Source organism: Typopeltis vanoorti, chromosome 8 (genome assembly GCF_054136105.1).
Source record: "Typopeltis vanoorti isolate ZY-2024b chromosome 8, IOZ_Tvanoo_1.0, whole genome shotgun sequence".
Classification (NCBI taxonomy): Eukaryota; Metazoa; Arthropoda; class Arachnida; order Uropygi; family Thelyphonidae; genus Typopeltis; species Typopeltis vanoorti.
This window is the reverse complement of record NC_143556.1, coordinates 25,101,254-25,125,936: the sequence shown is the minus strand read 5'-3', so window position 1 is coordinate 25,125,936 and position 24,683 is coordinate 25,101,254. Positions and strand designations below refer to the sequence as shown.

Genomic DNA, 24,683 nt, shown 5'->3' with positions numbered 1-24,683 from the left:
TACACTGTCAGAAAAGAACTTTAGCAGTTTTTTTTAATATCATACATTGTTGAAGAGCCAATGTCGTATGTTTCACAAATGGTTTGCATAGACACACAGCTATCAAGTTTTTTTAGCACTTCCACTCTCTCTACGACCGACAACGCACGATGTTTACGTTTATGCCACCTCTTTTCTTTGCTGAGAAGGAATAAGCAGGTTATTGCAATGCTTATCGACTATAGTGTCGTCAAAACAGTGGTGCGCCAACCCAGTAAATTTGAAAATGTGCGCTCTGAAATCCATGCCGGAGATCTGAACTGAAGGAACCTGATTATCGATGGCTGGATTTTTGAATGCCTACCTGTACAAGATAGTGTTCAAACCACCTTTAACTTATGGATCTGAGAGCTGAATTTGAAATAAAAAACTTGATCATAGACTGGAGACCGACATATGAAATCTTTTAATGACATATTTAAAATGAAGATATTTGGAAGGATCTTGGTGTTGTTAGCATTCAGGAATGTGTTGCAGAGCTAATCTCAAGTGGTACCATTCTTGAACAGAATGGTAAGAAAAGAACCCAAAAGATGACCAGGCAGTATGAAGGCCCTTAGGTGATGAATTATAAGATTTCATAATATTGGAGTTCTGACAGATAATGTTACTTTGAAGAAACATTGTCAGTATAGGAAGTTAGCAATTATGTAAACTTTTCATGTAGTACTGTCATAATATCTTGTAACCCGTCCCCTCCTCTTGAGGGTGCATATCGAATTGGATATTGTTATAGTATGATAAAATTGTTGAAAACATAAATGGTTTAGTCGTGGAAACTTTTTTAACTACTAAGATGATAATTTCTTTAAACTAAGGCAGAGGTTTCCAGATTTTTGTTTTTATTATATTTTTTATTATGTTATCAGAAATAATTAAATCTGTTCTATATACCAAACTAAAGAGTTAGTTTGTTTGAGCAAAATTATAAATGAGTCATTTGTTATTGTTATTATGTCACCCTTTCAACAGATATTAGTCCATTTTGTGGAAATTTTTTATTTGTTTATTTTTAAATTGCTCCCCCCCTCACACACACACCCACATTAAAGGTCCCACAACCTGTAATACAACTGTGCTGTGTGTGGACAAGGAGTAAAAAGGAAGAAAGGAATTTGTTTATGTGTTTTTTTGCAGACCTGTAGGCTGTCATAATTGTGGAGAACAGTATGGGGTAATTCCAAAGAGCAGAGACATTGGAAATTAAAGCACAAGATGAGAAATTGGCTCAGTGAGTTTGGAGGTGAACTGTGCATAGGTGTTGACTTGAAGCTATTTGTGTTCTTATGCTGGTACAGGAAAGTGGAGTGATAGTACGGTGGAGCAGTGCTCATGGAAAAACCTATTGAGAGATAATGCAGCAACAGGGTGTCTATGGGAAAGTAAGAGGGAGAAATCATCAACTAAGTAAATTGCTCTCTCTCACTGTGTATTCTGAGGGAAGTCTTAGATGCACCACTTCAAATGTGGAAACAGTATTATAGGTTTGGGTGGATGATAAAGTTTTATAAAGTGTTAGGATTTCAGAAAGAGAGAAGCACTGTTTGGAATGGAAAAGAATACCAAGCTTTTTGGAGGCAGAAGAAGAAGCTATGGATGACCTGATATGCATATGGCATTCTCGTTAAATACTGGCATTATAATTTCATCATAAAAGCATTGTTTAAATTTTTATGAACCATCCCACCCATAAAATGTTGCAAACTTGTTGTACATTACCATTGGTTGGTCAAGAATTAGATAATGTCGAAAACTGTTACAGAGACAAAACACGTAACTTTTTTCAAGCCACTTTTAGCCTTCTGTAACCAGAGTTCTGGTCTCATAGCATAGAGTGAGAATTGTCATTTTGATGGTGTTGTCTGCTTAGAGCTAGTTTCAGAAGATGCACCATCAGCATGTTCATTTTCAAGAGCAAATACTTGCTATTCTTTGGGAGCACCACCTGTATAGAAAAGTGGGCTTCCATCCAACAAGTCAGTGGCATACACACATATAACAGTTTGAATACAAGAAATATTCAGGCTTCTCTCTCTCATTATATAGTCCAGACCTGGCACAATCTGATTTTTACTTGTTCCAATTGTGATGGTGTATCTCTTGCTTCGGTGCCGCAGAGAAATAGAACTATTTGTAGTGAAAAGTTTAAGATTACAGAACATAATGGCTTGCATTTTGTTGTTTTTCAGTTATAATTTTATGAAGTCTAAAAATCAAAATGTCAAAATTCTGAAACTGTTGGGTTATCCTAATAAGTCATACAATTCATTTTGATTGACAGTTTGGACATGAAGAAAGTTTGTGCAAAGATGGTTCCAAAGAATTCCACTTAAAAGCAAAAGTTGTGAAGAAAAATTGTTGCTGTTCTTTTAGCTTTCTCTGAAGTGATGACAGAAATCATCACAGAAGATAAAAGTTGGATGTATGAATTAGAGATGTAAGGAATAGAATGATAAACCATGTTATCATTACAACCCCACTCCCACACACACAAAAAAATGTTGATGCCATAGCAAAGACATTTACTGGTATTGTGTCTGTGATTTAAACATGGGGAGGAAAAAAAAAAATCTAGTCTAAGAAGTTCTTCTGTTTAGTCATGTGAAAGAATTTACTTTAGAGTCTATAATTAAATTATTAAGGAATTATTAACAATAAAAAGATGACAAAACAATAAATACCATGTTCTCTGGACCTAGACATCTTGTATTTCTTTCTGTTATCAGAAAGAAGGGGTCATAACCAGCAGCACTAAGGATGTCAAGAAAGATATAACAGCTTGACAGATGATTTGAAAGGTAATTTGAAAGCTAGAAAATGCATAATGCATGTACAGATTGGGAGGGAAGGACTGCTTTAAATGTAACTGTCATGATTAAAAGTAATTATTTCTTAATATATATTTATTAGAACAGTTCCATTGTATTATTGATGGACCTTATACTTGTAGTTTGTTCTCTAGGTCTGACTTGATGGTGAAAAAACTTCGATATTATGCACGATTTATCGTAGTTTGCCTCCTCCTCAAGAAAATGAAGCTTGTTAGAGATTTAGTTAGAGTAAGTATATTCTTTTACTGTTTAAAATCTTGGTTCAGTATCTAATTTTTTAGCATGTTCTTAAATCCTTATATTAAAAAAAAATATTATATTAGAAAAATAGATTTATGCTTGTATACAGAAACATAACATATGGCATTTATGATCTTTATGAATATTCGCTTTTTTAGTTTAAAAGCAAAAGTATAAAGTAAAATGACTCAAGGTAGTTTTGCAACCTTGAGGATCTGAAGTCACTAGACCAAACTAATGCAGATATAAAAAACCCTATAATTATCTTTAATTACCGTATTTTCCGGTGTGTAAGACGCACTTTTTTACCTTAAAAATTCATCATAAAAATGGGGTGCGTCTTATATAATGAGGGTAAAGATTGTTTCCTCTTTTCAAAGTCATACGCACTCCCTTTTATGTTCCATAAAAGGTATTGTAGTTTGTAGGCAGTTAATGGTGCAATCAGATTGATGCGTGACCTTCACGTGACTTCTAGCACGTCATTGGCTAAGAACAGGGAGTCCCTATTCAAGTTTCATGATATCTTATCCGAGTAATCAGTTACCGATGTTTATCAGTATTGAGTTGACGTGTTGAGATATTTTGTGTTCAGTTTGATATTTCCCTGTAGATTTTAGTGATGGGAAAAAACAGGCAACATTCATATACTTCAAGTTACAAATTGCAGGTTGTAAAATATGCCGAAGAACACTGGAATAGGGAAGCTGAAAGACATTTTGGACCTCCGCCTACAGAAAAAATGATTAGAACTTGCCATGGTCAGAAGGAGATTTTGTACAATTTGCGTAATGAAAAGTGCGCGGAACCCGTGCTTTTCATTATGCAAGTATGATTTTCATTACGCAAGTATGAGTATATAAAAATCATACTTTAAAGTTTAGGTTTTTTCCAGAAAATTGTATTAAATTTCTTGGGTGCGTCTTCAACACCGGAAAATACGGTAATTTATTTTTAAGGTATTCCTATCAGGCATCACTGTTTTGAACTTGCAAATCAAAGGCTTATAAGTGAATGCTATCATGCAAGAAAGTGGTATTAGTTGGAAATTCCATTATATTCCTGTGGGAGCAGTTGTTTCATATTGAATAAAAAACATATGTCTTTTACGAATACATATCTGTGACTGTGAAGTTGCAGAGTTAATATACATGTACTGACTACTGAATTAGAAACTTTTATCTAATATTATTAATATTATTAATATTAATATTTGAGGTAGCAAAAGAAAAGAGAGAGAGAGTTAGAATGATTAGTCTTTTGCCACGGTATGGCAGTGAAATGCTTAAAAGGAGGGCCATAATTGCAAATGACTTTATGCGTGGGTTATGTATGACGAATGGTGTGGAATTTGTGGATGTGTGGAGTGAGTTCGATGGGCGAAATGATCTATATAAGATGGATGGCTTGCATTTGAATGGTTACGGTGTAAGGAGACTTGAGAAAGTGTTGCTGAATGTGGTGGATGTGCAAATTCAGGGAAACTAGATTTATTAAGGGGAGGGGTAGATATACAGTCCTTAGGGAGGCAGTTGAATGTATGAATGAATATAATATGCTCGAGCGAATAAGGACAACAAATCAGAGTGGGATAGTTAATATAAGGCATCAAGGTAGGGTTGGGGCTAATGGGGGTCTTAAATTCATGTACACTAATGCTAGGAGTATTAGGAACAAGAAAGAAGAGTTTTTGGCCATGGTTGGCACTTCCAGACCACAGGTTATTGGTATTAGTGAATCATGGCTGACTGTAGATGATATAGCTAGTGGGATTGAATGTGATGGGTATAGTGTGTTCAGGAATGACAGGGAGAATAAAATGGGGGGAGGAGTATTGTTGATGATAGCTGATGAGCTACAGCCAAGGAGAATAGAAGTTGAATTGCAGGATAGAGAAAAGAGCACATTTGAGGCCATTTGGTGTGAGATTGTGGCTAGCAGAACTAAATATACAATTGGGTGCTGCTATAGACCAGGTGATGGAAAAGATAGTGGTGACAGTATGCACAAGCAAATAGAAGAAATGAATGGAAGGAGGGTAATTATTATGGGACATTTCAACTATGGTCGCATTGATTAGAGTGAGGAGAGGACACACGGGAGGAAGGAATTGGATTTTATGTGGTTATTAAGGGATAACTATCTGCGACAGCATATAATGGAAAATACTAGGGGTCAGAGAGTGCTTGACCTAGTAATTACATCTGAGGATTTGGCTGTAACAAATATGACCACATTGCCACCAATTGGTGAGAGTGATCATAGGATCTTGACTTGGGAGGTTGCTAAAGGTGTGGAATTTTCAATTAAGACAGGGTACACGTGGAATTATCGGGCTGGAAAGTATGATAAGCTTAGGAGTTTGATTGGTTCAGTGCCATGGCATGTACAACTGCAAGGACTAGAAGTTGATAGTGCATGGGAGGCAGTTAAGAAGTGTTTGCATGAAGCAATGGCTGACTGTATACCTAGAGTCCGAATAATAAATCAAGTAGGGGTTAAATGGATGAATAACACCATTAAGCTTGAGCTGCAAAAAAAGAAACAACTATGGAGGGAATTTAAGGAGAAAGGTGACCGGCAGGCACATGAACGGTATAAAGCGCAGGCCAGAAGGGTAACGAGTGTGGTAAGAAAAGCAAAAAAGGATTACGAAAGAACATTGGCCATGCAGGCTAAAGAGAATCCTAAATAGTTTTTTAGATATGTAGCAAGTAAAAGGAAAAATGTACATGGCAGAATGATTTTAAAGAATGCTGATGGTAGGGAGGTAACTGAATCAGTTGATATAGTTGAGTTACTGAGTGAGCACTTTGCAAGTATATATCATCCAGGTGGTGACATTGCAGAAACGAATAAACCAGTAGATTATACGGGAATTGTGGTGAATGAAGTGGAGGTGAGTAGTCTATTGCATAACCTCAATGTCAATACATCCATGGGATTGGATGGTATACCAGCTCGTGTTGTACGAGAAGCAGCTAAAGAATTGTCAGTACCCTTGACCATTTTGTTTAATTTGAGTCTCGGGTCTGGGTTAGTCCCAAGGGGGTGGAAAGAGGGGAAAATAGTTCCACTGCATAAAGGTGGTTCCAAGACTGCTGTTGTAAATTACCGACCGATTAGCATATCAGGAATCATTGTCAAGGTCTTAGAGAAATTAGTCAATAAAATAATACTGGATTGGATAGATGAAAATGGGATATTGTATAGGGGACAACATGGTTTTGTGAAGGGTAGATCATGCCTCAGTAACTTGCTCACGTTTTATAACACAGTGACGGCTGAACTGGATAGGGGTAATTGGTTTACAGTGATACTACTGGACCTTGCCAAGGCCTGAAGGAGAGATACCAGAGAGTGGTTTATGCAGGAGTGGAGTCTAAAAGATGGCTTGTGACTAGTGGTGTGCTGCAGGGCTCTGTTCTTGAACCACTGCTTTTCAATTTGTTCATCAATGATATAGGAAAGGATTTGAGAGGAAGTGTTCACTTGTTTGCTGATGATGCAAAGTTACGTAGAGCAATTGTGAGTGCACAGGATGTCAAAATTTTACAGGATGATTTGGATAGTTTGGAGGACTTGGCTTGGAAAAATGGATGTCAATTTAATGTGGCAAAGTGTAAGGTTATGCACTTTGGGATGAAAAGAATAGCAGCAGTATATCGCATTGGTGGAACCATACTCCAGGAGATTGATGAGGCCAGGGATTTGGGAGTGTTGGTGGATAGGGAGTTGAAGTTTAGGGGGCACATTGCAAAATTAATAAAACAGCTCACCAAATCACTTGGCTTCTGAAAAATACTTTAACATGCAGAGACAACAAACACGTTATTGTTCCTCTGTATCGAGCCTTGATAAGACCCCATCTGGACTTCTGTGCCCAGTTATAGGCACCAGGGTTTCTTCGTGATGGGGAGGAAGTGTTGAGGGTCCAGAGACGAGTGACCAAGATGATAGCAGGTCTGTGGAATGAACCTTATGAGAATAGGTTGAGGATTTGTGGGTTGCAGAAATTGGACAATAGGCGAAGGAGGGGTGATATGATTGAGACATTCAAATTACTGAAGGGTTTCTATAAGATTGATCCAAAAGATATTTTTGAAAATATGACTGGTGGTGGGAGGACTAGGGTCCATGCATTGAAGCTGGGCAAGAGCGTGGTTGACAAGGGTGTTAGAGCTAGGTTTTTTACTTGGAGAGTGGTGAACGAGTGGAATAAGCTTCCAGAGTCTGTTGTGGGTGCTACGACCGTGAATGAGTTCAGGGCAAGGTATGATAGATACTGTGTCAATGTCGAATAGTTGTTCTTGACATGATGTTAGGGCCTCCCTCGATGAGTCTGTCGACTCCTTGGAGTTGCCCGGAACAATAATAACAATAATAATAATTATGTTGGACCTCCTTTAGTCTGAATTACAGCACATATGCAGTTTGGCATGATTCTACAAGGTGTTGGGTTGCATCTATGTCTATAACATATGAGACATTCACCAGACAGTCCTTTAACTGGCTCAGATTTGATGGAAGAGGACTTTCCAGATCTGTTTTTCTAACATGTTCCATAAATTCTCAATGGTTCAGATCCAGGCTTTATGGTGGCCAGGTAGAAGTCGCTGTTATGCTTACTGAACCACTGCTGAACCTTTCTTGCAGGATGGACTTGATCAGCAACAATGTTCAGATATTCTTCAGAGGACACTGACCTTACAGTAATATCAGGAGACCATACTTTACCAACAGAACATGTCCCATACTATGATGACACCACCTCCAGAACTTTGAATTGTGTTTACAAGGCAACCTGGGTTCATTACTACTTTGGGCCCCTACCAAACTTTCTGCCTACCATCGATACAGAACAAGGTGTACTGTGACTTGTGGGACCACATGACTTTTTCCAGTGTCCAGTCACATTGGATTTATTTATAACTTTCTCTGCAATAAAGTATAGAGCTGAGTTTAATATCTCTGATTTTAATATCAGATTTAATGGCACCTTTCTTCATGTATATGATGCATGCATGAAGATAACAGCACCTTGGTCTTTCATGGTTATTAGAATGTGTACAGGGAGATGGTTTAATTTGACATATCTTCCTACACATCCTTAGTTCTAACTGTTGATTTTCAGCTGATTTTTATAAGCTGCATATTGTCCTATATATTGTCTGAGTTCATCATATAATTGTAGTATGTTTTGAAGAGCTTGGCACCTTACCATATTTGTATCCTACATCTACAAACCTAAATACAGATTCTGGTTATATTCCCATGATATCATCACTATTCACCTTAAAGTAAAAATGGTCTTGACGAACTTGTTTGATCATGAACTCAGCTTGTTCTTTTTCAGATTTCTCTCCAACAGTTTTTCTTATTCCCCTTCTGTAATACGTATGCATAAATATACAGGGTGGTCCATAAGTCCCGAAATATTTGAATAATTCATAAAAATCAGAAAAATTAATATATTAGAGTGCAATTTTCATGAAAATGAATTACAAGGAGGTTTTTTTTTTTGTTTTGTCGGGGAGGAAAAAATTAGTCCAAATTTTCATTGATAGAGGGTGCTGTACCACATGCCTCATTTCCAAATGCGTGCAAACGAGAGTTCTATAAAACTCAGAGTGTACTGCTGGCAGCTTGTAATGAATGCATGCGAATTCCCAGTCACTGGAGCAAACAGAATTATTTTTGTGAAAAGAAAAATTTTTTGCTGTGATGCTTACATTTGGTAGAGGAAGCTTTATGAAAGTTTCGAACACAGAAAAGAATGAAGAAAAGTCAATGTCCTATCACTCCTTATTATACTTCCATTTATAAGCTTTTATAAATGGAACATTCACAAACTTAGTCACTTCCCAAGTGACTCCTTCTTTAAATGAAATGCCCTAATCAAATCTAACATTCTTTGACCTCGAGTTCCTTCCGTCACATGTTGCTTGAAGCAGTTGTCTCAGAACAGCTCAATAAATTCATTTTCATTCTTCTCATGAGATTTTATTGCTACCCAATCAAAGTCTCCTATTATGATTACTCTTTTTGCACCCATTGTCTCTAATTGGTGATGCATTTCTTAATCACTAGCATCTGTAACAACACCCCACTATGTATTTGGCCTTGTGATGCCACCTCACACCGGATGGCTTCAAACTCACTGGCACGTGAAATACTGTTACTAGTGCTACAATCACAGGTCTCAACTCTAACTGGATTCAAGTCATCTGATATCATTAGCAACACTTCCCGTTCTCTCCTGTCTTAAGACATCTATCCTTCCTAAAAATACTGTACCCTTACACTCGATACCAGTTAGTATGTCTGATTCTGATAGCCATGTCTCACTAATGCCTACAATCTGAGGTCCCAACATATTAACCAAGGCAACAAACTCTGCCCCTTTTGTTTCTGATACTCCTAGCTTTCATGTACACACATAATAATCTACCTGCATGTTCTTTTGTATACTCTTGCCTGCAGTCTGCATGACACAGTTGGACAACTTGCAGATCCCTATTCTTCTCTAGAATAGGGATCTGCTAGAATATTCTTGCCTTATACATGTAAACATCTTTTCATATTCGTCTGGTTTGATGGATCCAAACCAGATGAAGACACAGTCAAAACCGTTCTCTCCTCTTTATCATTTCCATGATAATGCCTGTTCCCATCATTAACATAGTTATAACATTGTTGCTGATACACTCATATTTTCAACATTCCTCCCTTTGTAATTTAGTTTCCCTAACTCTGTGTTAGGTCTCATACCAGTTATTATTTTTTCAAGACTCCTGATACCAAACACATTCAAGTGTGCGCCATCCCTCTTATTCAAATCCAATCTGCCCTTAAACTCACTCCATACATCCAAAAACTCACATCCATTCCTTCTACAGAGCCTATGAATTGAATTATTTGCCATCATAGCCCTTCTTCTTAATTCATATTTTTATCATATTGAGGTCATATGCTTACTATTTTCACTTTCTCGCTCTTTACTCTCACTTCTTCCAACAACTCTTTCATATTCTCTCTCTCATACTGAACTTATTGCTAATTAAGCCATTAGTACCTACTACATTATGATCTCATTTAGTTTTCTTTTCTGCCTTTGAATTGCTTGCATTATATTTTTTATTTTTGCTTCAGGAAAACTTGAAATTATAATCTGCTCATCAACAGCATGTTTTATGATAGTCACCATACCAAATAACATCCTTCTTTTTAAAAACAATGCTATTTACCTGATTTTCGTTACTTACTAATTTACCTGATTTGTGCTTTGTTGTTTCGTATTTTGCTGCTTAATTTTCTTTTCCTTCTTATGTTCATTCAAATGCCGCTAGACTTTCTGTAATTCATTTCTCATCTCTCTGATAATTTAATCTTTAGAGGTACCTGTGGCATAATGAATGAATATTTATTAATAAATTAACACGTATAAAATCAACAGTAATAATTGAATGAATTAAAGGTACAAATTATCGCTGATAATTTGCTTTAACTTTGCAATTTTGGAGGTTAATTCATTTTCAATATCCTCTTCAATATCTTTAATGACCTCCTTAGCATGGCATGCCTTTTCATTCTTGACTTTGCTCCTCTTCTTAGCATTACACTTCTTGTGATCTCTCTCTCTTTTTTTTGGTGCAATTTTAAACTATATTTATTATTGCAATATCTTAACAAATAGATGTTAAATTTTTTTTTTTTTTTATAGATGTTAAAAAACACTAAATACACAAAAATCTACATTGATATACTTATAAAACAATAATTTTCAAAGGGAAAAACACAATGAAACATATAAAAAACATCAATTTTACACAAGTACTAAATTCATTGACCACTCACTATGTTACCTCAAACCCAAATATCATCTGCATTTCTTATGACTCAAAAAATTCCTCTCTTTTATTCTAGTAGAGTTATGTTTGTTTGTTATCATATGCATGAATAGGTCTTATTATCCAATTTTCCATTTTGAAATTTATGCACACCATTCCACTTTTAATTGCTTGTTTCAAGAAGTTTATATTTTCATGTTTAATGTTGAATATTATGGCTACTCCTTTGCACTGAATATTGTTGCTTGAATATGATATTTAATAGTTATTATCTAGAGGTATCTCATTTGTTTTTGTTTTTCTTTTCATATCAAAATTTTCTGTTTCTGTTTTGTAATTTATTTGTGTGCCCACACTGAGTTTTCACTGCTCAACTGGCAAAACATTTGATCATGTTATGTCACTCTGTTTGAGTGTGTAAGTGTGTGTAGCTTAAGGAAATACAGTTGCTGGTACATCCTCGTATTTCAGTATTCAAGTGATGCCTATTATTTTGTGCACTGCAGAATGGTAAGGATTGAACCTTAAGTCAGAAGCCCCAGTTGCCTTTTTGTTTTCCTAACATGCTGTATAGAGTTGTAATAGATTTCACGGTATGATATGAACACAGATGGATAAGAAAATAACTATTTATTAACTTAAAAGCTAATATTTCGCTAATATTATATCCAACATCTTCAGAGCACACAACATAAAGTTTGTTACAAATGCAAGACAACCTTGCATTTGTAACAAACTTTATGTTGTGTGCTCTGAAGATGTTGGATATAATATTAGTGAAATATTAGCTTTTAAGTTAATAAATAGTTATTTTCTTATCCATCTGTGTTCATATCATACCGTGAAATCTATTACAACATGTCTGACGAACACATAAACCTATCCACACGTATAAACATGCTATATAGAGGTTTCCTCTCTCTTATTTAGCTTTGACATTAACTCCTTTTAAAGTCTCTTTTTATATGAAATAGGTACAAGTTATTCACAGTTCATATAATTTGCATAATTGGAGTAGTTTCTCGTTATTGTCAATGCAGTTAACAATGCTAAATGGTCCATTTATATCTGTCCAGTAATCAGAATGAGTAGTAACCTTGCAGTTTAAAATTATTCAAGAGATCAATTACATTATCTTTCTTAAAATTCTGAGCATGTCTTCAAGTTGGTTATAAAAATTCTTTTTTCCATATTCTGCGTCATGAACATCAGGAATGCATTCATATCATCAGGAGTACATATCAGCATTTGAGGTAGAAAAAAATATCAACAATCTGAAATGTGGAAAGACAACTGGAGCAGATGATATTTGATCAGAACTGATTACATGTGGAGATATAAAGGATTTAACAGTAGCTACAGTACACGATTCAGATGGCTGGGTCATGGAGTCAAATTTCAGATAATTGGAGTAGAGCTCTTATAGTACCAATCTATAAAAAGGGAAATAAAACTGAATATGAGAATTACAGAGAATCTTTATTGAATATTCCAGGTAAGATTTATACAAGCATACTTGAGGTGAACAAAAATTGTGGAAGGGAAACTCGGAGAAGAACAAAGTGGATTCAGGTCAAATATTGGTTGTCAGGATCATATTTTCACTTTAAGATAAATAGTTGAGAAATCATGGAAATATTACAAGGATCTGTATTTAAGTATTGTAGATCTGGAAAAGGCATGTGACAGGGTGCTAAGAGAAAAGCCATTCACAATGCAACAGTGATATGGTATAAATAAGAATTATATATAGCTCTACATAGTCTATATTTCAGTTGTAAGTCAGCAGCTAGAATTGAAGAAGTTACAGGAAGTTGGTTTGATGCTATATCAGGTGTCAGACAAGGGTGCACATTTTTATTCAACATAATATGGATCAAATTATGAAGGGAAGAGGCATTGGTTCTGATATCAAAATTGGATATATTCAACTCAGTTCTTTGTTTTATGCAGATGATGTTATAATGTTAAATTCAGTACAAGTCTGCAGGATTCCCTAACTAAATTGAATAACTTCTGTAATAACTTTGTTACAAAAATCAGCAATAAATAGACAATGAAAATAGGAAGGAGCCTATTTTTATAGTTGCAGTGAAGATGGCAAATGAAATATGGAAATAAACAACAGAATTAGAAAAACTGATATGGTATTGAGTAAACTGAATAAATTTATATGGATATATGTAGAGAGGCTTAGGCATTGGGTGGTTATTCATAACAATGCTTTAGCAAGTTCAGTAAATTAAGTATTGTTGAAATAATATAATGGTGTTTAAAAACAAATTAATTATTGTTTCTTCTTCTGGTGTTGTTTATATCTTGAAACAGTGTTATGGAAAATTTATATTGAATAAGATCCACAGATATGAGAGTTCTGAGAAAAATTAGGTAAGTGAACAGCATGAATGTCATCATCATCATCATGTTTAAAATGAAGATATTAGGAAGAAAGCATTGTTATCATTCAGAATGTGTGAGCCAAGGTAATCTTGAATGGTATGGTCAGTTGAGCAGAATGTGAGAGGAAAGATTAGAAAAGCAGTGTTTGATGCAATGATGACAGTATAAAAACTCAGAGGAAGACCAAGATCTGAGAAGTACCCTTAGAAGACTTAAATATAAGATCTGACAATATTGGAGTCTCTGACAGTAACAGATTAATTTGGAGGAAAATTGTGAAGTGGATAGGAATTTACATAGTAAACTTTTTATTCGGTACTATCATGATGTCCTGTACACCCACCAAATAAAAAGTTTACTATGTAAATTGCATGGATTCACAACCTTTTGTGGGTGTAGTCACATATAAAAAAATAAAACTCAAAGCTATAAAGAAATCTACTCTGCTTAAATGATCAAGGCAGATAATCTCTGCAAAGTTGACCACTCTTCAACAAGGTGTACTACAAGTACAGTAGTAGTAATGATTTCTTCCTACTATAGATGTTATGCTTACATATAGTGAAATATAAACTAGTCAACATTCTTTTATAAATTTATAGTTTGTGGGAGTGATAAATGAGATCTATTCATTTCATATATAGTATTCAATGTCGTAATTCCCAGAAACTGTCACCACACTGCAAAAACCTTCAGCAAACATGAATGTGTTTTCTTATTAAATAGGTTTTTTTTCCCTGATTTATTCTGATCATAGGATAGTTTTTATTGATTGAATTATAGAAATATTAAACAGAAACACAGCAAGAATATCAGACCCTAAGTGTCATCAACATTTTTTAATAACTACTGGATTTAATTGTCCTGTCTTATCCTAGCAAAAATCAGGTTTATTAATCCCTTGTGTTTTTGGTAACAGGCTAGTGGGCGAGATGTTAAAGGAAGATGATATAAGAACTCTTGAAACTTATAAAATAAGCACTGCTGCTCGCTATCAGTCCAAGCATCAAGTGGCTAAAATAATAATCTGAAAGATTGCCTATTAACAAATACTAGCCAGATAGTTTAATAGTTGGAACAGTTGGATGAATCAATTGATAGAGTAAAAATGTAGTGCAGTTTAAAATCACAAATCACGATTGTGATTTTAATCATGAAATATAAGAAACACTATCAGAGTGTGCTCTGAATGCAGAATAAAGACAATTTGAACATCTAGTGTGCATCAGTCTTGTTGAGAAGCTTAGGTGTTGGACATTATTCATAACTTATTTTAACAGTATTACAACACCAAAACAAAACTTTAAATTTGAAAAGGACTATTATTGACTTTTGAGCACAAAAATCTGTTACATATGACAATGAGTAAGTGAAACAGTGTTATATAAAAGAAGTTATTACAATAAATAACTGTATTAACTGAAATACTGTATTAATTATTGAAAGAAGTTATTGCAGTAATTACTGTATTAACTGAAATATTATATTAACTATTAAAAGAAGTTGCTACAGTAATTATCACATTAACTTCTTTTATAAATCATTAGCAAGCACTAAATTACAACTTCAGATCTTTGTCTGTTACAGATTGAATCGTTTCACTTACTCATTGTCACATGCAAAGTGTGGCATGTTGTTGAGCTCTGAGGATGCTGGTTTGAAATCCAGTGAAATATAAACTAGTCAACATCCTTTTATAATTTAGTGCTTTGTTTTGGTATTGTAATACCATTAAATTAAATTATGAATCTAATATGCATTTCAGTTATAGCACGAGAAATAAAAAAATATATAGCATTTCCACAAAATACCAGAAACTCCTAGTTGGCTAAGCAGTTAGCATACTCTGTCTCCAATAGCCTATTAATATGAATTCTGCTGTGGGAATGGATGGTGTTTTTAAGTGGAAGATGAATTTCATTACCTGGTGTGAGACCCCTGCTCTGCTTACTGGAGGCTAAAGTAGCTTGAAATTTCAGGTTTGATGTTTTGTCTCTAGAGCAGGGTTTCCAGACTATGTATCTTAGCCCACCCATGTTTCTAATGTACCATGGATTCACAACCTTTTGTGGGTGTAGTCACATATAAAAAAAATAAAAGAATGCAGATATTTAAAATGCATATATTTTTTGAAAAAAAATAATATACCAGTAACAAATATTGTGAATGACAGTTTGGAGACAAAGTTTTTATTTGAGGTGAGTAAGTTCAACACATGTAGCCCTGCATACATTCAACCTGTAACTTAGCTGTTGTCATGTTCTCTCTAACATTTCTAGATTAAATGTAAAACCCCATAGCAAAAATTCGAGGGGGTATAGTAAGATTGGGACAATGAGGTTGCCAAGAAATCAGTCCTTTTCTATCCAATTGCCTGTTCTAGAAATGGGCATTCAAAGTTCTGGGTTATCTTAGATATGTTTTTTAACATTCCCAGTTTCTTTAAATCGATCACCACTTTATACATTTTATCACCATGCAGATTAGTCTAAGTTGCCTAAATGTTGCACAGATCGCTGACTCAAATTTTTGCATTCCATGAAGCACACTGAACTCTTTTGCTGAACTGTCACTACCTTAGTACTGTTGATTATCATGGGATGGGTGCACTAGCAAACAGAATTGCAGTAATTCTGTTTGTAAGTGCACCCATCAGTTTTGAGTGCATAAACAACTATCTTAGGTAGACAACTATCAAGAGTGGTTTGAAAAATGTTTATGTTTAATATACCAGCTTGTTTTTGCTAAAACTGCATAATATCACAGACCTTTGATATCAGATGGGCATTTTAGACATGGTATTGAAGGAAGAACTCTCATTGAAAAAAAACAGCAAGATCAGATCTCATATGACAGGAAAAAAGGAGAAAATAATGACAAATAGGATAAATTGATATTTGCTGTAATTTTAAATCTCAGAAGCCTCTGTGATTGTCACTATAGACAATCACAGATGTTGCTCACTGTGATGACAGATAGTGGGAATGTATTCCCTTATTTTTAATATTATTGAGCATGTACTGACACAATTGGTAATTTTTCATAAATTTTTCTTTTTAAGTTAGCTTTCAGATCCACGTGTTAAAATTGATCTGAATAAAATATCATTATTGTAAGGTACTGTTAGCTTAGAGTTGAGTACACTAACTGAGAATAAATTCCATTCTAGATGTCTGATTTATTCCTGAAATTGAAACTGTAGAGATAAGTGGTTGGTTACTAATTTAGTGAAACTGGACCATGAGTGTCTGTCAATAATTAACCATTTTGTGTTGACTTGAAAGAAGTCTACTCTCAGTGTAGAGAACTTGTAAGGACTAGAGGAATTATTTATTACAGCAGTAAACTTGCTGTAATTAATTTTCTTTAGCATTGCACTCATGCTCTGGAGCATTAGGATGTTAGATTGTTGGAGTTCTTAAGGTCAAAGCTGGATAACTGGGAGGAGACCTCCACATAGCCTGTTAAGGAATGCAAAGAACTGACCAGGACTTCTGACCTAATGTCCAGTTGTTACCTTCTCACGATGCACACTGTTAGGTATTTACCCGGATGCTGAACAAACAAGTATGGACTAGCACTTTGGAATGTAGCTGATCAAATAATATTTTTATCGGCTTAAATCATAATGCAATTTAATGGCACAACATGACAGAATTTCATGCTGGCTGCGACATTACCTAGTTAAACAACTTCCTTATTGTTTTTGTCAGGAAACGAGGACAAACAATGAAAGTCAGCTACTGGAACAAATCCCAACTCAGTATTAGTAGAGTTCGAGATTGGGACCATCAGCGTAAGAAGCATCAATGGAAAAGAAATGGAACTAGCAGAAGAATTGGATAAGTATCAGATGGACATAATGAGTTTCTGAAACAAGACAAAAACTGGGTGAGATCTTTCTAAGCAACACATATAAAATGTTATATTCATGCAATAATAATCAGGGGAATGGAGTAGCTATATTATTTGACACTAAATATGAAGATGCTCTTCTTCAATTGCAGACAATGTCGAGTACAGTGATGAGGGCAAATATCAGAATGGGGAAGTGAACAATGAAACTTATATGTGCCTATGGTCCCACAGAAGGTTCCACTAAGGAAGAAGTGGAGGAATTTTTTGAGGTATTAGAGAAGGTAGCTGACACAATGAAAGCAAAAAAGTTGGTCCTTCTTGGAGATGTAAACAGCAGAATAGGAAATAATTTCCAGACATATAGAAATGAATTTAGAAAAATTGGAGAAAAGAGCAAAGCTAATAATAATGGTAAGTGCTTGCATGATTTCTGTTCAGCACATGGACTAGTTATTACTAACACCAAGTTCCAACATAAAAATGTGCACAACTTCACATGAAGAGAAGATACAAGAAATAGTCTCATTGACTATGTTATAGATAATAGCAATATTTTCCCACTGGTTCAGGATACAAGAATATACAGAGGATTTGAAATTGGAAGTGATCACTGTCTAGTTTTGAGCAGCATAAAATTAAATTTTTCATATTGAATTATTGAATTATAACAAATCAAAGTTAAGCTGCTTTCAGAGGTGAAATGTAGACTAAAATATACAAACATTGCTTGAGAAAAAAAATAAATGAAAATGAAAAAACAACAACCAGACATTGGAGATTCAGTGGCAGAACTCTGGTAGACTTAGGAAGTTAAAGAGGCAGTCAAGGAAAAGAAGAAAACATATCAAAAGTTCCTAGCAAAGTCAACTTCTTCTCTAAGAGAATACAGAGAAAAATTAAAAATGCAAAGCACTGTGTAAAAGCAGTTAAGCAGTGTCATGGAAGGATTTTGGTAAGAACATGTAAAGTAAATGCCAAGAAAGTGGCAAAATGTTCTGGGGGCTGTTGAAGAAGCTTAGAAATGGAGTAAAGAATACTGTGAAAGAAATCAGATGATAAAGGTGACATGAAAACTGAAGATAGAGATATTCTAGTTGTCTGGAGTAATTACTTTGAAAGATTATTAAATGAAACAAGCAGTGGCAGCATGGTCATAGAAAATACTCAACATGAATACATATCAATAGTTGAAGTAGATAAAGCCATCAAAAACTTGAAATGTGGAATGGCAACTGAAGTAGATGATTTTCAACCAGAATGCTCAAATATGGAGGCATAAAAGTTTTGCAGTGGCTACACTGCATAATTCAGAAGGTCTGGGGATCAAATTCTGGATGATTGGATCAGAGCTCTCATATTACTCATTAATAAAAAGAGAAATAAAACTGAATGTGAGAATTTCAAAGAAATTCCCCACTGATTGTTCCTGGTAAGATTTACAAGTATTCTTGAGAAACAGTTAAGAAAAATTTTGGAATGAAGCCTGAAACATTCTGGATTCAGGCCAAAAAGAGGTCTTCAAGATCAGATTTTCACTTTAAGACAAATAGTGGGAAATCATGGGTTTTGTAGATCTAGAAAAGGCATGTGACAAGAGAAAGGCTGTTAAAAATGCTATGGTTATATGATGTAAATGGGAGATAATATCAAGCAATACTTAGTCTGTATCTTAGTTGTAAATCAGCAATTAGAATGTGAAGGTGTGATGATAAATCAGGTGTGAAACAAGAGTGTGTACATTATCTCCATTGTCATTCATCAACTACATGGATCACATTATGAAGGGAAGGGGTATTAAACTTGATATCAAAATTGGAGATGCTAATCTCATCTGTTTACTTTATGCAGATGATGTTATTCATCTAAATAACTACAGTAAAAGTCTCCAGGATTCCCTGACTAAATTCAATAACTGCTGTAATAAATTTGGTATGAAAATTAGCAATAAAAAAGACAAAGACAGTGAAAATAGGCAGAACTATTAAAAACGTCAACTGAATCCTGAATGAAGAACCTATAGAACAAGTAAAATATTTCAGCTATTTACGAACACTTTTTAATGATAATAACAAATTAAATATGGAAATAGACCACAAAATTAGAAAAACCATTGTGGTAAGAAATTAACTAAATAAATTTATATGGAATAAGAGATAAATTAGTCAAAACACAAAACTAGTTGTATACAAACAGTGTTCAAACCAATTTTAAGTTATGGATTTGTGAACTTATGTTGGAAATAAAATACTTAAAGTCTAGAGACCATTGATTTGAGAGTTCTGTGAAAGATTTTTGGGCGTGAACAGATGGCATCAATGGTAGTATGATATTAAAAATGAGGATATTAGGAGAGAACTTGACATTGCATTTAGGAATGTGTTTACAGAACTAATCTCAGGTGGTATGGGCACTTAAAGAGAATTGGAATAGAGGAAAAGCTGGCAGAACAAGTATTCTTTGCCAGGAACTAGAGAAAGACCAAGTTTTAAGTGGATTGATACAGTAAAAAGCCTTACAAGATAGAAATGTAAGATATGATAATATCTTACGTGATAACATATTAATTAGGAAAATTGTCAATAGGAAGTTAGTATGTAATTTAATTAAGTTACTAAGAAGGTACAGCCATGGGCTCACCACTTTCTCCCCCAATAGCTAACTTTTATATGGAAGACTACGTGCTCTAGAGACAGCATGTCTAAAGCCCAAAATTTGGCTCAGATACGTCGACGATATTTTCGCCATTTGGCCCCACGGCCGCGAAGCTCTAAATACATTCCTTAGCCACCTAAACAAACAACACAAACGTATCCAATTCACCATTGAAATGGAAAAAAACGACTCACTTCCTTTCCTAGACACACTTGTCACACGTCTTCCCTCTGGCTGTCTCTCCTTCTCAGTTTACCGCAAACCTACACACACAGGCCAATACATACACAAAAATTAGGTGTTATAAGCACCCTTTAACACAGAGCCTTAACTATTTGTTCCAATGAACAGGCTCTAAACCAAGAATACAAAATCATCAACCAAACATTTATCAAAAATGGATACAATAAAAAAACTATTCACAAGATCCTCCATAAAGATACCAGTAAGAACAAAAAAGATTTCAAGAATGCCATTGCCATTCCTTATGTTAGAGGCATTTCTGAAAAAATAGACAGAATACTTCGCAAATACAACATTAAAACCACCTTTAAACCCCCAAATAAGCTAAGACACCTACTCAGTTCCTCTAAAGATCCTCTTCCACACCTAGCACACCCAGGGGTATACAAAATACACTGCACATGTAACATACCATACATAGGGGAAACAGGGCGAACTATCCCAATCAGACAAGACGAACACAAACAACACATTAAATACCTCCACTTCGGTAAAACAGGCCTTTCTGACCATGCACTCCAAACACACCATAGAATTGACTGGAAAAATACCAAATCTTTACACCGCACCAAAACATGGTTTGAGAGAAAATTTAAAGAGTCTTGTGAAATGCTCAGACACAACCCAAATCTCAACAAAAATGATGGCCTCACCATTTCAAGAATGTGGAGGACCCATCTACAACCTGTATAACATCCTAAACTAGCATTAGAAAAATTCCCACTACAAGAAGACAACCTGGTGACCTGGTGAAGTGTTTAGAACATTCAATAGCAACTGAAAGAAGTCATTTTGTAACTATCCAGAATATTAATACTTGAGGACTCTAACAGTTAATTGTAGTTGCATTTATCTATTTATAATATATATATATATATATATATATATATATATATTTATTTATTTTTTATTTATTTATTTTTTTTATATATATATATATATTTTTTTTTTTTGTTATAATTTTATTTCTTTCCTTATTTATTTGTGTTTTTCCTTTCTATCACTAGAGGTCAGGCTAGAAAAAAGATTTATTAACTACGTAGATTTAGTTTATTGATATAGAAAGCATGAGCATGTAGCTTGGTTCTGTATACAGTTGTATTCTTCTGATGATGACCTCGATATAGAGGTCGAAACGTCAAGTTTTATTTTATTTGTAATTAATAAAATAATCTGTTCAACACGTGTGTTTTTGAGTCCCTAAATCTACAAATATGAGTTAGTATGTAAATTTTTCATATCATGATATCCTGTACACTCTAGAGCATAGGTTCCCAAAGTGGGCGGTACCGCCCCCCAGTGGGCGCGGAAACCTTCTAGGGAGGCTATAGTGGGATCAGAAGCATTTGGGTCTGTTCAGGCAGTCTAGGGGTCAGTGGCTCTTTATAGAAGAAATTAATAATATATATTTAAAAATTAATTATTTTCGTTATTTTGCAATTAGATAATCATTTAAAATTTAAATATTGCATTTTAATTCATCTTATGCCCATCTTACATGATCAATTTTTTTATCAATTTTCTATTTCAATTATTTAATCATTTGAAAATTTACCATGTCAGATAGAAATAGATGTCAATTTTCTATGTCATTGAGAAAATAGAGCATGTATATATGTGTGTATAATAGGTTATGTTTACAGTAGCAAATATATTCATTATATTTCATTTCAAAATATATACAAAATATATAAAACCACTTTTCTAATTGATTTGTACAAAAATAAACCCAATTTTATATAATTTAATATTACGAGTAAAAATAATAATGGCAAGAAAGAAATAAAATCACAAATTTTAGTTAATCTCGTTAGTACTAACTTATATTGCTAACTAGAGGGAAAAAACAAAGCAAATATTATTCGAAACTTATTATACTGTTTTCTGCGGTTATGTTTTGTAGGTTTGTTGTTTATATTTTGTATAATTATTTTATTTATTAATTATTATTATTAATTATTCGGCCAATGTCGTGGTCGGATGAACAAAATGCGCTTGCGTGCAAAATAAAAAATTGAACGTGTCATACAGGATATTTTAACTTCTATTTTTTATATACTTAAAAAATTTATTCATTTTTTGCTATTGTAAAAATTGATTGTGCCATACAGGTCTATCCACGTGGCAGACGAATAGTTGACCGAAATACTACTTAACTAGTAGTATTTTGGTCAACTATTACGCAGGTAATTCACTCAATTCAGCATGTTTTGACAAGAATATGGGTGCTTGCAGCAACTTGTTCAAAGCACGAGTATGATGGTATCACAAACAAGTCATTGCATGTAAGTCAATTCGGGCTAGATTTCAAATCTATAAATACCAGTGTTTTAGGAATAAGTTTCATTATTTTTTGCGTGGTTTGTCAACAATCATCAGTCGAAAGTGTGATAGATAAATGGAGTCATACAAAGTGCAAATTAAATCTTTTATTTAGTGAATATTTTTGCAAATTTTATTACTTCATTATGTCTGAATATAAGAAGAAATGTCGACAGTACAGTATTGAGTATTTGAAATATGATTTTATACAGTCTCCTACGAACCAATTATCACCATGTGCTTGATTTGTCAAAAAGTGTTTTCAAATGAAGCCTTCTAGGCTGCAAGAGCATTTGACTAAAATGCATGCTGACAAAAAGGATAAAGATTTGTCGTATTTTCCAGTACTAGAACAAAAATATTTTAAACGTCTAACTATATCAAAACTTTTTACGTCGTCCACTAAACAAGATAATGACGGATTACAAGCTTCTTATAATATTTCATTATTAATCGCAAAAGCCGGAAAATCACATACAATTGGTGAGGAATTAATCTTGCTGGCAGTAAAAGAAGTAATAAACACTGTGCTTCATAAGCCAGTGTCAGATATCATCAGGAAAATTCATTGATTCTTCTTTGCACTGAAATATAATGAACCACTACTCTTATCATACTTACGATTCATAAAAGAAGAAAAAGTTCGTCAAGAATTATTATTTGCTAAAAACTTGGAAGCAGATACAAAGGGAAAATCTATGTTTAATATCATGAATAAGTTTTTTCAAGAGAAAGACTTTCCTATTCGTAATATTTTGTCTGCTGCTACTGATGGTGCTCCTGCAATGACAGGGCGCCACAAGAGTTTCATAGTGCATTTGAAACAAGCAGTACCAAATGTACGCGCTATACATTGTGTTCTTCATCGTCAACATTTGGTTGCGAAAAATTTAAATGAAAGCCTGCACACGTCGCTCCATTACGTTATTAGAATAGTCAACAAGATTAGAAGCAATTCATTGAGTGACAGATTGTTTAGCCAACTTTGTAGTGAAAACGATGAAGATTTCAATCGTTTGCTGCTTCACACAGAAGTTCGCTGGCTTTCAGAAGGTATTTGTCTGAATCGATTTTACAATTTGTTTGATTCAGTACTAGAGTTCCTAGAAAACAGAGACGACGGATTGCGGGCCAACCTGATTACACCCAAAAATGACATCGTTTATTTGACAGACCTCTATAAAATATTTAATGAAGTAAATCTACAACTACAAGGTGATGAATTGAATTGAATTAAAACAAAAAACGTTATTGCCGCTTTTGTAGGGAAACTTCTGTTCAAGCGGAATATGGGCCAAGGGGTATATAGCCACTTTTCAAATTTATCAGCAGTGTCTCTCAAAAAGGAAGATTTACTTACATACTGCCAACACTTGGAGGTTCTCCATGCTGATTTCAATGAGCGATTCAAGGATATTCTAAACATGAATATACCAAATTGGGTTCTAGATCCTTTCTCACATGTAAGCACAGCAGGATCATCAAATTTAGAAGTGGAACTCATAGAACTCGCAACAAATGAAGAACTAAAAATAAAATTCAAAACTGGATACCAAGAGTTCTGGCTTCAAAAATCAATACCGACACTGTACCCTGGATTATGGGAAATAGTGCAGAAATTTTTAATTGCATTTCCATCTTCTTATTTGGCTGAGTGTGGGTTTAGTGCAATAGTGAATTTACTATCTAAGAAAAGGAGCCGATTGCATACAACTGAGCGTGGTGATTTATGACTGTTTTTAACGAAAGTTGAACCTAATATTAACAAACTTTTAAAAATGCACCAGGCTCATCCTTCACATTAATTTGTTATTTTTACTTTGTAAGTTCGAAATAAACCATCTAATATATTTGATGGTGTTTTAATTATTACAATAAGATTCTTACTAATGTAATGCAATCTCTTAATATGTATTCCAAATTTTCATATTTAAACCATTGTATGAAACTTCATATTAATTTGTTATTTTTGCTTTGTATTTTTACTTTATAAGTTAGAAATAAACAATTTTGTAATATATTTAATGGTGTTTTAATTATTACAATAAGATTCTTACTAATGCAATGCAATCTCTTAATTGTATTCCCCATTTTCATATTTAAACCATTGTATGAAACTGTGCATAATGTTATTCGAGCATACATTTTACAATCTCTACATATGGGCTATACTCCACCAAAATCGGTATAGCAATAACTGTGTTCAAGATGAAGCACATATTGGCCACTTATTTTTAAAAATTTAATG

General features: G+C 34.2%; 1 protein-coding gene across 2 annotated transcripts in view; it reads left to right on the top strand.

The window, feature by feature from the left end:
• The window catches only part of LOC150103860 (protein SCAI), a 399,077-nt gene that overhangs the window by 152,878 nt on the left and 221,516 nt on the right, over positions 1-24,683 (top strand). For both annotated transcript variants that reach the window (XM_090396561.1, XM_090396560.1), the window contains one exon: positions 3,002-3,098. In XM_090396561.1, the coding sequence (XP_090252687.1) occupies positions 3,002-3,098 (97 nt within the window). The remainder of the gene's footprint in view (positions 1-3,001; positions 3,099-24,683) is intronic.